Source organism: Aspergillus pseudonomiae (assembly GCF_009193645.1).
Source record: "Aspergillus pseudonomiae strain CBS 119388 unplaced genomic scaffold BDV37scaffold_5, whole genome shotgun sequence".
In the NCBI taxonomy this organism is placed as follows: domain Eukaryota; kingdom Fungi; phylum Ascomycota; class Eurotiomycetes; order Eurotiales; family Aspergillaceae; genus Aspergillus; species Aspergillus pseudonomiae.
Genome location: NW_022475997.1, coordinates 1 through 12832, shown reverse-complemented (window position 1 = coordinate 12832; position 12832 = coordinate 1). Strand labels below are relative to the sequence as shown.

At 49.5% G+C, this 12832-nt stretch overlaps 6 protein-coding genes across 6 annotated transcripts; 3 read left to right on the top strand and 3 right to left on the bottom strand.

The window, feature by feature from the left end:
- Positions 1-527: 527 nt before the first annotated feature.
- BDV37DRAFT_278605 (uncharacterized protein) lies at positions 528-851 on the bottom strand (the record flags this gene model as incomplete). Its single annotated transcript, XM_032086097.1, has 1 exon — positions 528-851. One exon carries the CDS (start codon positions 849-851, stop codon positions 528-530), a length of 324 nt encoding a protein of 107 aa, XP_031945912.1.
- Positions 852-1694: 843 nt separating this feature from the next.
- BDV37DRAFT_238100 (uncharacterized protein) lies at positions 1695-2111 on the top strand. The gene is made up of 2 exons (XM_032080791.1): positions 1695-1758; positions 1838-2111. Exon 2 carries the CDS (start codon positions 1849-1851, stop codon positions 2065-2067), a length of 219 nt encoding a protein of 72 aa, XP_031945911.1. The 5' UTR covers positions 1695-1758; positions 1838-1848; the 3' UTR covers positions 2068-2111.
- A 916-nt stretch (positions 2112-3027) lies between these two features.
- Positions 3028-5097, bottom strand: BDV37DRAFT_295169 (bifunctional alcohol dehydrogenase/S-(hydroxymethyl)glutathione dehydrogenase; the record flags this gene model as incomplete). The annotated part of the gene is made up of 5 exons (XM_032089800.1): positions 3028-3882; positions 3939-4576; positions 4627-4762; positions 4814-4928; positions 5077-5097. The coding sequence occupies 5 exons, from the start codon at positions 5095-5097 to the stop codon at positions 3665-3667; spliced, it is 1128 nt and encodes a 375-aa protein (XP_031945910.1). The 3' UTR covers positions 3028-3664.
- A 999-nt stretch (positions 5098-6096) lies between these two features.
- Positions 6097-7017, bottom strand: tim9 (protein transporter TIM9). Its single transcript, XM_032079080.1, has 3 exons — positions 6876-7017; positions 6702-6771; positions 6097-6566 (listed from the first exon to the last, which is right to left on the bottom strand). Exons 1-3 carry the CDS (start codon positions 6881-6883, stop codon positions 6372-6374), a joined length of 273 nt encoding a protein of 90 aa, XP_031945909.1. The 5' UTR covers positions 6884-7017; the 3' UTR covers positions 6097-6371.
- A 1249-nt stretch (positions 7018-8266) lies between these two features.
- Positions 8267-12052, top strand: BDV37DRAFT_156700 (putative Rho GTPase activator (Sac7)). Its single transcript, XM_032079081.1, has 3 exons — positions 8267-9044; positions 9269-9421; positions 9474-12052. Exons 1-3 carry the CDS (start codon positions 8891-8893, stop codon positions 11702-11704), a joined length of 2538 nt encoding a protein of 845 aa, XP_031945908.1. The 5' UTR covers positions 8267-8890; the 3' UTR covers positions 11705-12052.
- A 262-nt stretch (positions 12053-12314) lies between these two features.
- On the top strand, positions 12315-12743 carry BDV37DRAFT_278601 (uncharacterized protein; the record flags this gene model as incomplete). The annotated part of the gene is made up of 1 exon (XM_032086096.1): positions 12315-12743. One exon carries the CDS (start codon positions 12315-12317, stop codon positions 12741-12743), a length of 429 nt encoding a protein of 142 aa, XP_031945907.1.
- Between the last annotated feature and the right edge of the window lie 89 nt (positions 12744-12832).

Here is a 12832-nt window from a genome sequence, read left to right as displayed (position 1 = left end):
TTAGTAATAGACTGTAGCACTTTAATACGTACTCTTAGGACTTCTATATCATAAATAATAATTAAATTTTGCCTTTCGCTTTTTGGATAGAGGTTTCATTTAGTAAACTAGTTGCTGAGCTATCGGGCATCAGTGGACACTTTATATTCTACAATACCCAGGGTCTATATTTAAAACGCTCGTTGTCTTAAAAGCCAGATAACTGCTACCGACTAAACAAGAGTAGAAGCCAAATAGAAACTAGGAATCGTTGTCTGCGCCTCTGCATTTGCACAATAATAGAAGAAAACCTGGTTTGTACAGGGGAAATCTATATCGAGGTATTAGATATGTACAAGCAAGTGTGCATATAGATATCAGTGATACGCCAAAAGACTGCTGGAGATCAATAATAAGATCCTGAGATAGCAAATTGTCGCGGCCAATTCTCGCTATAAGTCTTGTTAGCCTAACGTAAAGCCCAGCAGTTGCTATTATTTACTATATACTCACATCGATTATCGCCAGCATTGGATCTCCACAATCATTCACCAATAGGACTTCACTCTCTCCCTTGTCGCCTTCGGAAGGAGCTCAAGCAATTTCTCCACATCCACATCTCTACCGGTACTGAGATTGGAAATAGCCTCATCAAGCTTCGCAAGAAGACCCTGATCCGTCACCTCTTTCTTCGCTGCCTGAAGCAGAACAATCCATTTATCTATCTCCGGCGCCAATGTCAATGCCTCACCAATCGGTTTCAATGGCGGTATCTCCAGATCCTGTCTCTCCACCAGCCCCTTGCCCTCACGATTGGTCGGTAAAGCCATAGTCGCAGGGAGAATAAGCGCAAGGAAATAGATAAAACGCATTTTAGAACAGCAGACTATGCTCCAATAAGTCAACAGTAGATGGGTTGTCTAAACGAGAAAGATATATTTTGCTGAGGCCAGTAAGAAGGGAAGTGGATAGTCAGTGTTTTATCAATTTGATCCCACTCCAGTTGTACAAGGAGTTTATATAGTATACCTTCACTCACAGTACAATCCCCACTTTGGAAAGTCGGTCTATACTTTGAACTATTTAATTAAAATCCCTTATTATCTAATTGATTTATCCCGTCTCGCTTCCATTGTAGCGAGTAAATAGCCACATCGTCCTTTATTATAGTAGTCTATTGGTTAGCCTCTGCCAATTATGAGGGAAAGTAGATCGTACAGCTGGGAGCTTTGGCTAATAGTTAACTGACTACTGCAACCCGATGCGCACTATTGAATCTAATGTAGGATCTGCAGTCGTGCATTTCAACTATCAATAAGCTCTACGTTATAGCGCCAATCTTTTTAAGATCGTCGTCCCGTAACTAATTTGGATTGGTCAAAGATGATGGTCACTGGTAATTATCCTCAGTCCACTTTTCCCTACTAGCGCTATCACTTACTGGTATCTAGGAGCAATGAGATACCTTAACAGAATAGCATTGATATGGTTATGCTCTCATTGGTTTCCCTAACGCAGATCACAGTAGTAAGGTTCCACCGGTTTCGCCTTAACAGGGCCTAGCTTTGGAACATCCTATCTCCCTAATAAGTAGAGTACTAATAAAGATTCTCTGTTGAGTTATACCGAAAGAATTTTATTATCTTATCCTTCTCTATATAGCTATTAATTTTCCTTCCCATCCAATCTCTTCTTTATCTTCTACAAATATTTTTCCTTTGTCGGTTTCAGACACAGACACTACACTCTCTGCTAATTACCACAACCATTGTTACTAAGGTATAAATATCCCTAATATCTAGCTTCTATGGTGATAGATATTCTTTTTGAGCTTTATGGCTAACAGGAGTATTATAAGAAATAGAAACAATGCAACTTCTCCCAGCAATATTCCTTACAATTCTCGCAACAACGACGGTACAAGCTCAGGATTGTATATGCACTTATGAGTTAGCTCCAGTGTGTAGTGGCGGCGTTACCTATGGAAATGCATGTATGGCGAAATGTGCAGGAGCAGATGTCAATAAAATTATGAGTGGAGAGTGCCCACCCGGTACTCAAAACCTCACCAAAACCTGGAGCGGATAATCACAGTCCGCTTCTCACATGGATGGTGTTATGCTTCGTCTCAGCCGATGTGATTTTTCGAAGGGGGGTGGGGGGATACACACTTCCAAATTGATGAAAGTTCTTGGTTCTTTTGATTGTACATTGTTGTATTCGGCTAGCTCAGTTATTTAAGATTTAGTCAAAATATCACCAATAAACTCTTCCCAGCCATTGTTTGCTGTGTAGATTTGTGAAGTACGTAGCCAATGCGGTCAAAATTAGAAAAGTCAATGCAGGTAAGAGATAGGGGTAGAAAGCGTATTAATAAATTAAATGAAACGCACATGATTGAAGGACTATGATATTTTGGTCTTGTCAAATAATTTACAGTTCTCTCCTGATAAGTATTGTACTATATATATATCCGTCACTTTGAAGCCACATGTTGATACTCCGAAGTACTAACTAGCTTTTATCAGTCAGAGCGTCGTCAGCCAAAACACCACAGCCTACGCCGACATGCTTATCCTCAGCACAAACGCCAACAGGGTTTCACTCGGCACAGCGTGTATCTACAATTAGAAAAAAAAAAAAGCTGTCTTATTCGTGTCCACTACCGATGTGCTATATCCCGAAAATTTGCTAGACGTGAAGCAGAGAAACGCTTAGAAGAAGTTGGCAATGATTGTGAGGATGGTGGTGGAATGCTCCTTCGGACCGAGTCCCCTTCCCAATTTTAATTCCTAGAAGTGCTTCATATCTTACCCCACTCCCCTAACTTCAGTTACTTCTAATGACATAGATTCGGTAGGTTGGACCGATGATTCGCTTGGTATACAACAATCATATGGACCAACTGACCCTATTAACCTAATTTGACCTGGGCAAATGCCAGTCTACTCAGTATATATATTTCTGTTTTACCTTACACTCTAGAAATAATCACTGAGTAAAAAGCGGCCCTGAGCTGAATCCTGTTCCAGAAGAGGAAAGTCCCAAAGTTTCTGCAGGAAAACAGTTCGCTAGAAGGGCACTAGATCGATTTTCTGGTGCGTTTTTCGATCGTTCTGCAGCGTCCACTCAACCAGCCGACATCAACAGTCGAAGACCAGCCCCGTGTCTTTGTCTGTGACTCCATGCTGAAAACGGCCAATCACCTGATATGCTAGTAGAATGCGCCAACATTATCTAAAAGATAGTTCCAGCTTGAAGTCTCGAATGTCCGGGCCATGTCGCATGAGACAACGGCTGGTATAACAGACAATTGACTTCCGAATTGAACTCTATCGGAATTCTATGTCCAGTCTATGAAGCCGACTTGTAAAAAGCGGTCACTTGCCCTGTCCAAGTAGTATTATCCGGCCAGGATAGCTGTCGGAAATGGCACGGTCCTAAGTAGTAGTAGGTCAGCTCATGAGGTCAGAGCAACCCCGCTTGGGGACCTTGAGGGCCTCCACCGACAGGTCCCTTCTATAAACATACGTCCGGACCCAGGGGCGATACGTTACTCGACTCTTTTCTTTGCTGCGTTGCAATTGTTCTATCATTCTTGGCTTACTATGGCTTTCAATCATACATAATTCATCACATTGATCTCATCAAGCGAGCATACAGATCAAACACTTTTCAGAATAATTTATTGACGGCAGTCCACGACGCAGCGGACACAGTCACCCTGCTTCATCTGCTCGAAGGCATTGTTGATTCCGTCAAGAGACTCGCGGTGGGTAATGAACTCATCAACCTTAAGCTGGCCGTTCAGGTAGTCATCAACCAGGCCGGGCAATTGGGTACGACCCTTGATACCACCGAAGGCACAACCCTTCCATACACGACCGGTGACAAGTTGGAATGCTGGTTCCAGTGAGTACAAAGAAAGAAATTGTGCGAAGGAGAAATAGGAAACTTACGTCTGGTAGAGATCTCCTGTCCAGCAGCAGCAACACCAATGACGATACTCTCACCCCAACCCTTGTGGCATGCCTCCAGGGCAGCACGCATGACACCGACGTTACCGGTGCAGTCGAAAGTGTAATCACAACCACCGTCGGTCATCTCAATTAGCTCCTCCTGGATCGTCTTGCCGTTGAGCTTGGTGGGGTTGACGAAGTGGGTGGCACCGAACTTGCGGGCCCAGGCCTCCTTGCCATCGTTGACATCGATGGCGATGATCTTGCCGGCCTTGTTCTTGACGGCACCCTGGAGGACGGAGAGACCGACACAGCCGATACCGAAGACGGCGACGTTGGAGCCCTCCTCGACCTTGGCGGTGACAACGGCGGCACCGTAACCGGTGGTGATACCGCAGCCCAGCAAGCAAGAGCGGTCGGTAGGGATCTTAGGCGTCACAGCGACGACAGAGATGTCGGCGACAACGGTGTACTGGGAGAAAGTGGAGGTACCCATGAAGTGGAGGAGGTCCTTGCCGCGGGCCTTGAAGCGGGAAGTACCGTCGGGCATGACACCCTTACCCTGGGTGGCACGGATCTTGCCGCACAGGTTGGTCTTGCCGGACTTGCAGAACTTGCACTCACGGCATTCGGGGGTGCTGGTGGAGGTTAGTGGTGCTCTACACCGGGGGTCTCGGGCAGAGCGTACTAAAGAGCAATGACGTAGTCGCCGGGCTTCACGGAGGTGACGCCCTCGCCGACAGACTCGACGATACCGGCACCCTCATGACCGAGGACGACGGGGAAAGCACCTTCGGGGTCCTTTCCGGAGAGGGTGTAGGCGTCTGCGAATTGTCAGTACCCGCCGGAGCAGCGAGGGAGCGGGAGCGACGAACCAGTGTGGCAGACACCAGTGTGGTGGACTTGAATGCGGACTTCGTGAGCCTTGGGGGGAGCGACCTCGACGTCCTCAACGGAGAGGGGCTCGCCAGCAGCCCAGGCAACGGCGGCCTAGAAGATGGTCAGTCGGACTGCGAGGGGAAAAAAATCTGCGTCGTCAGTCGGGTATTATTTGCCTTGCAGGTGATGGTCTAGAGAAGTTAGCTAAGCTCGGCGAATAACCGTTGAGGAAAAGTGGGATGGCGGGGTAGGTACTAACCTTTCCAACAGTGTCAGCCATGGTGAGGGTATCTATGAGAAGACTGAACAGAGGAAGAGAATTGATCGAAATCAAAACGGGGTGATGAAGGAACGGAAAGAAAAGATAAATGGAAGAACAAAGCAGAGGGTGAAGAAATGGTAGGGAATGAGTTGCTTAAAACGGGAGCGTGCCATGGTGGGGTCTCTGTTTTTGGCGATGAGGGGAGAGGGGGTGGGGGGAAGCAGGGAAGGTGTTGGACCATGAGGGGAGAGCATCGTTGGAGCTATCTTACATCGGATTCTGAATATCTAAAACATTGGTTTCATCAATGGCTTCTTTTTGTTCTCAATCCCCTCATCCTCTCCGCATCGTGTTGGGGGCAGGATCCATAATGCAATCGGTATTAACACCCAGCGCGGGTATGTATTCTAACCAAACCAACCAGTTCCTGCGAGGATCCAGAATTCCCATGATAGTCGATTCCCTCTTATACTTATCAGCATGACTTGCATACTGCTAGACCCAAGACCTTCCCATCTAGGTATCATATTTACTTCCAGCTGGAGCTCTACAAGGGAGGAAAGAGTGAGAGCACTGGCGTTATCAGGTGCGCGGAGTCCCAATCCGGTAAAGTTTTCCACGTGGTCCGTGCCCTTTTCGATGATGAAAGGAGATTCTCTCTTCTGCTGACTCGAGCACGTCGGCTGAGAAGTTCTGCTCGGAAAAATACGGCTCTGATTGATTCATCTGCGCGGTGGATCATGCTGGCCCACTCCCCCCAAAAGGGCGATGGTTTCCATTAGCCGACCTGCTGTCCTGTACCCGCATCGCAAGATCGTTGCTCCGCTCCGTTCATCAGTATTCTTGTTGGAGAAGTAAAAGTTGATAACAACTGGATGATATTGAATTGCCAGTCTAGTTGTCTTGAGCATGGCGGATTTACTTGGCAATTCGCCCCTATCTAGTTCCCGGATAGCATTCGCTTACTTGCTAGTTTGCCATTTACAGAAATCGTGGGTATGAAAACAAACGCCCGATGGTTTCAATTAAATACCTTAACATACCCATCAAGGGTCCATTGCACGTCCATAATCACTATATTGTACAGTACATTTCCCAGGGCATACGCTGAACAGCACCATGGATATATGCTTCTTGAGTTCACGTGACTCAACCAAGCAGAAGCCCTCCTTATCCAGATCATAGCCGAATCCCAGACCAAATGCAATCAATGGGGGTCATCATTCGAAAAGTCTAGTTTGTACACGAACCCGCCGAACCCAGAAGAAGAAGCAGATCATTCAATCAATCCATTACCGGCCGGGCATCTGGCCACTCTGCATCATGGCGGCATTCTGCTCCTGGAAGCGCTCGTTCAAGCGTTGAGAGCCCTTCAGGAACTTGTCCACGCAACGGAGGGTGCAGCCCTCCTCGCGGGAGATCAGGGACTTGGTGGTAAAGTCATTGACACAGTCATCGAAGCAGCGCTGGACGAGCTTGGAGTACATCTAGATCGAAAATAATTTCAGTTAGATAGTGTTAGGAATGGAGGCGCAGGTAGGGATAGATGTCGAATGTTTCCAGGATAGAACAGGTGTTCGAAGTTGAAGTGAAAGTTGAATTGAGATACGGTCATCACATACGGTCATGAACTCCTTGAGCTGCTTCCTCTCCATGCGAGCGGCGAACTCGCGCTGTTCCGAGGCATTGAGTCTGGCAATAGTTCGTTAGCATCAGCCAGCAGTTTGTTGTCCGCACCGGAGCCATCAACCCAAAATTACATAGACAAAAGCGGAGAAAAATAAGGACAAACTTACCCTTCCATTATGATCGTAGATGTGCTTGTTTTGAATAAAACGGGCGATGGAGAGTGTGACGGCGTGATAAGAAATAACAATCTTCTTTTATTCTTCTGGGCGGTCGAAGCTTCGGAGCTCTCAACAGACCGCAGGCTCTGGTCTCACATGACCTCATGTGACGTCCGCCTCACCTGACCTGGACCTCGTGACGGTCATGTGATATATTACCTAAGGTCAGTACTGGCTGAGTCATTCAACCTCGGGGCACAGAAACGTGACGACGTCAACCAACCCAATTTGGCAATGCTACCGTCAATCACCAGAGTAAAAAAAGAACAGACTACCCACAGGGGACCAGAACACGGTCTCCAGGCGCGGTGGCATGAAGGGAACCACGGTTGGCTCATGGGCAACACCCATTACTCGGGCAATTGCTCGCAGGGAGAGCCCTGGAGAGGCTCTCTCCAACCAGAAGATCGGCGGTGGGCAAAATACCGGCACCACGGACACCAGGGGCCTTCAACGCCCTTCTTCTGCCTTCATTGGTCATTGCGTTGTCGCGGATTCTGATCATCCCTGACTCGTCAGAGAACAGAGAGGGGTTGGTTCTTTTTTTTCTTTTTGTTTCGGGTTGGCATCTTGGATGGCACGAGAAAGATGATGATTGCTGTTGGGGAATTAACCCATGGACGCTGATGGTGCGGCAGTTATTTTGGACACAACGTTGCATTTTTAGGATCCATTCTTAATATAGATCGACAGTCATTGTCAGCCGAATCGTAGTCGTCTACACTTCAGTCTGGGCCATCGCTTGTTCTGGGACTGTTTTTGTTGAAGCCTTTCGCATTCTTTATCGCCATGCAACGACGTACTCCGTAGATGACGATGTATGTATAGCTTCGCCTCTTGCTTCCTCACGGGACCTTCGCTTACCCTGACTAGTCCTCTTAAACTCTACCTTTTCCGTTAGGGGATCCTTTAGTTTCAGATAATCACACGCTATAGTGAACCCTTGTTGGGTCCAGAAGAGACTCTGGATCCTTGGGTCTAGGTCATCCTCTCCAGAAGAAGAGTGATTGACATGAAATTTTGGTCTGACTGGTTCCTGGTCTGTCTGACGGATGGATTAAATTCTCATCTCATCAAAAGAGACTGACCTCTCAAGAACCACCGCTTTTTCTCTTCCTCTTCCTTTTCTTTTCTTTTTCCCTTGTTCTCTTCCTTTTTATTTTTATTCATTTCCCTTTCCCCTTGTGATTCTGGGGCCGACAGTTTTTAGCGTGCGAGCTATTGATTTTTTTTTGATACAATTACCTACACACTTGCCCCGGTTGACACTGTCGATTATATTAGTGCCAATATGTTGTACCCCATACCAATAACCACCACCGCATACTAATCCCCAATTCGACTTCTAATTATTATTAGAAGAATTCTATTATATTATTTGATTGAATCCACCAACAGAGGAGAAGTGTTCTGGTCTCCCTTTTTCCTCCCCCCAAGTTGTGTGTGTTCTCCGATCGATCATCCATCAAATTACCGTTTTCCCCCCCCCCCCATTCATTCATTGAAAGTCCATTCAGGTCATCCTCCCCATCCTTCTTCCTTCATCCCCTCTCCCTCTCTCTCCCTCATTTTCTCATTCTCGTCTCCTTTGCACAACCTCCCTCTCTTCCCTGGACCCCCCCCTTTATCTGCATCCCCCTTCTGTTTTTTTTATATCTCTCTCCGTTCCACATTTCAAGATCCCTCGTGCCGTCCATTAGAATTATTTTCCTGCTCGTTTGGTCGTGCTTGGTTCCCAATTCTATTCTCGAGTGACTACTTGCGGACGGCGCGGCACTTGACCACCCGCTGCCACGCTGACTAGTTCCTCGTGCTATTTTGGGGACCGTTAAATCCCCCCCCCAGCCCCAGAATTTCTTGCGCAAACACGAAGGGCGGTGACGGATCCCTCGGTTCATCGGTCTGGACCATATAATTCTGTCGCATTGTGCTAGTCTCCCGTTCCCATCGCACAGCGTCCCATCATGATCAGCAAATCTCAAGGCGCCGAGGCGTTTCAATCGCTGCCTCCCACCACCACCCAACCTAGGTTTATCGCCGCATCGCCGCCGTCGAAACGCGACTTGGCCTCGTGGTGGAGACAGTTCAAGAGAAATACCAGGAAAGAGGAGCCAAAAGGTACGTGTGTATGCGTGAAGGAGGTACATGACCTGGGGCAGCCTGCAGCCCGAGGTTGCGACGGGCGATGATGCCTTGCCTTGGCCAGTTTCGAATCTGAAGGTCGCATCTGGTCTTGGCTTTCAACAATATCGTTTCTAGAGATAGTTGTCATACGTCATCTCTCGCACTTTTTTGTCGTCGCCGCCACCACCTCCGTGGACCTGATTGCTGACCTGCCGCAGAAAAACCGCAGGGTATCTTCGGCGTCCCCCTCAATGTCAGCATCAAATATGCCAACGTCGCGATCTCCCTGACAAACGACAATGGCGAGAGCTTTATCTACGGCTACGTGCCCATCGTAGTCGCGAAATGCGGGGTCTTCCTCAAGGAAAAAGGTACACACTCTGGGTGAGAACTTGTCGGTCAGTTGGCTGATCTGTGGGTTAGCGACGGATGTCGAAGGCATTTTTCGACTCAACGGATCCGCCAAGCGCATCAAGGATCTACAGGAGATCTTCGATTCCCCCGAGCGATATGGAAAAGGTCTGGATTGGACGGGCTATACAGTACACGACGCTGCGAACGTCCTCCGTCGGTATCTGAACCAACTCCCCGAGCCGATCGTCCCGTTGGAATTCTACGAGCGCTTCCGTGAACCCCTGCGCATTTATCAGAAACAGGTCCAGAGCGGTGGGCCTACGAATGAAGGCGAGAAGTTCGACCATGCGAAGGCGGTCGCCGCATACCAGCAGCTGATCAGAGAATTACCCCCATTGAACAAGCAACTGCTCCTGTACATTCTTGATCTGTTGGCGGTCTTCGCTTCTAAGTCTGATCAGAATCGGATGACATCGGCCAATCTCTCTGCTATCTTTCAGCCTGGACTGCTTTCCCACCCCCAGCACGATATGTCACCGGAAGAATACAAGCTAAGCCAGGATGTGTTAATATTTTTGATCGAAAACCAGGACCACTTCCTGTTCGGCATGAACGGAACCGCTGCAGATGAGGCGACTGTGAAAGAAGTGGAAGGAGGTATGCTGCGTCCAACCTCCCATTCCACAGTGCGGCGCTCCGTCTCGAGTGCTAGTGGTGGTGCAGAGAGTTTCCGAAAGTTTGGCAGTCTTCGCCGAAACGTTTCAGTGTCTTCGAAGAACTCTCGCAATTCGAACAATGCCAGCCCTGCAACCCCTACGTCCATGGGCGCCGCGGGAGTCCACCGAAGCAACACTCTACCCTCCAAAATGTCGCCGGCTATTGCGCAGGCTAGATACGGCCGAGTGACCGAAGCTACTGGTGGGACCACTCCAGGACGAACTTCGACACAGCGCTCGCGGTCGCCTAGCCAGGTACCGCCTGTTCCCGAGCAGAACACCGAACCCGCGAAACCTCCACCCGCAACACAGGGAGGGGCAACTGCCACCACAGGTCTCGTGTATGTTCATACATCTACTCACGGCCCGATCCCGGTTTCCCAGGCCACCGCCCCCCACTCGCCCATCGCCGAAAAGCCTTCTCAGGATACTTTGACAGTACCCTCTTCACCTCCGCGGGCCGTCGTGACACCGACAAAGGAGCGGAAATTATCCAGTTTCTTCAGTAAGTCGCCGCCTTCAGGCAGCGAGAAGGAGCCACGGCAGCCCAACCGGCTCAAGAAGAAACGAATCCCAGGAAGCGCTAGTGCGAGCGCACAAAGCTCATCCCAGTCCCTACAAGCTGCCACATCTGACTCGGGAATTGGCATCCCACCGCCCCGGACGTCTGAACCTACCGATGCTGGGGGAGACACCCCGAAACCTTTGAACGCCCCTAATCCAGAGGATAATTCCCAGCAAGAGGGAAAACCGGAGAAGCCAGCGGTTCCGAGCGAGGCTGGACAACCGGCCGATACTACTCTGAGGCCATATGGCTCACGTACTCCGTCGATGAACTCGCGGTCATCATTCACCGACCTCTCTGATGCTGACCCCATCGACGACACCTCTCGGGCAGACCGCAAAGAGCATCGGCGGAGCTGGAGGTTTCCTCGGTCGTCAAAACGTAGTAATGAGCAAATCGGACTCGGGCTAGGATCCCCGCCACTCTTAGCGTCGAACCCGGGGGCGGATCGCAGTACAAGCTCGTTTGGCAGCTGGCATCACTCGAGTAAAAGCTCACCGTCCGATCTCCAGCAGTTCGCCAGCGAGCACTCATTTCAGCCGCTCAGTCTGGACGCTGAAGTGAATAACAATGCGAAAGACTCATCCGAGCCGGAGAAGCGCAGCCTGTTCGGAAAATTCAAGGCCAAGGTTGCGCAGGTTCGGGACGGAGTTATGGACACCGAAAGGGACCGGACTAGGAGTCCTCCCGTACATTCAGACCCAGAGAGATCTACCTCCAGCCAGGCGCTCTCTCCTGCCCCTAAGGAGAGCAGTCACGTACGACCTGCGCCACCGGCGCCAATTGATGTGACAAGAGAGCTCAAGGACATACACAGCACGCCAGTGTCCCCGCTCCCTGGGTCAGGTCTGCCGCCGGCAATCCCAGAAGAACCGCGCACTCCGGACAGCCCAGCTGCACCCGTCGAGCTAGAGGTGAAGAAGGAGGACGGGGTGGTGCAGACGGGATCTGCGGCGAACCTCCCTACTTTTGAGTCTCACCAGGGCGACAACGAGACCTCTCAGTTCCTTGGAAACTAGTGTTCCATCGTGTTGACAAACTTGTCTTAACTACTTTCCAATCTTCACCGGGCCTGAGCCTGGGTTTCGTATGTCTTGACCATGTGATTTCTACTGGAGCCAGGGATATGATGGAGAATTCTGGATGATGATTGATGGGCTGTTTCATATTTCATTTGTTTTTCATACCCCGTTTTTACTGGTGATGCTTGATGGACCACGATTCATGTATGTATGTTGCTTCTTTGGCTTGGTGCCATGTTGAATAGGACGGTTAGCGTGAGCTCTGGATGGGATATATAGAGCTTGGATTGGAAGGACAGGTAAAGAATAGATGCTTAGGATCTAGACTTTGAATTTCATTATTACTTATTATCTACCATAGCTAGCACAAGACGGTAGAAACTCCTCGTAATTGGAAATAAGACAACCCCCTAGAATAGACACCTCAGGCAGCGTCAACCTCGGCACCCACCACAGACACCCAAGGCGCCAACCAGCAACCCTCGATCCGCAGATCCGAACCCATCCACCAGACATACTTCTCTCCAAACCACCCACAACAACCAACCCACGAGGCAAATTGGGCGCAAGCCCAAAAACAAAAACAACAAAGTCAATCACCCCCAAAATGTCCTCAACACCACCATCCCCGTCCCTCGCGCAGGGCCCAGCAGCCCCCAAATCCGCGCCCCCAATCCACGTCCTCCCAAACAACATCTCAAAAACCTACGCCCTCATTCACCCCGTCCTCCTCCTCGCGCTGCTCGCCCTCCGCTTCAATGCCCTCGTCGCAGACCCCGTCGCCGAGCTGCTCAGCAACCTCCCCTTCCTGGCCCTGCTGCAGGTCACCTTCGTCATGACCTGTCTTCCACCCGCGGGGTCCGTAAAAGACGAAGACGACAAATCCACCAGCGCCAGTTCATCCTCGAACACAGGTTCAACCTCCGGTGTGGTCCTCAAACCAGGCAAAATCGGGCTGCGACGCAAAAACACCCCAAAGTCGGATTCGGGGGCCCTGTCCGCTAAGCTTCTTGTACGTCTTATATCCCCTCAATAATAAACCTACCTACCCTTTCCATCGCCATCGTATATCAAAAAGAAAAATCAACCTCCCCAAACCCCTCCACAAAAACACACACACACACA

Excerpts from the sequence above, each read along its gene's own strand:
- tim9 (XM_032079080.1), bottom strand. Across the intron at positions 6,567-6,701 it reads AGCTCAAGGAGTTCATGACC|ATGTACTCCAAGCTCGTCCA; the intron begins GTATGTGATGAC and ends TTTTCGATCTAG.
- BDV37DRAFT_156700 (XM_032079081.1), top strand. The coding sequence starts at position 8,891 with ATGATCAGCAAATCTCAAGGCGCCGAGGCGTTTCAATCGCTGCCTCCC. Across the intron at positions 9,045-9,268 it reads CAGGAAAGAGGAGCCAAAAG|AAAAACCGCAGGGTATCTTC; the intron begins GTACGTGTGTAT and ends GACCTGCCGCAG. Across the intron at positions 9,422-9,473 it reads GGTCTTCCTCAAGGAAAAAG|CGACGGATGTCGAAGGCATT; the intron begins GTACACACTCTG and ends TCTGTGGGTTAG.
- BDV37DRAFT_238100 (XM_032080791.1), top strand. The coding sequence starts at position 1,849 with ATGCAACTTCTCCCAGCAATATTCCTTACAATTCTCGCAACAACGACG.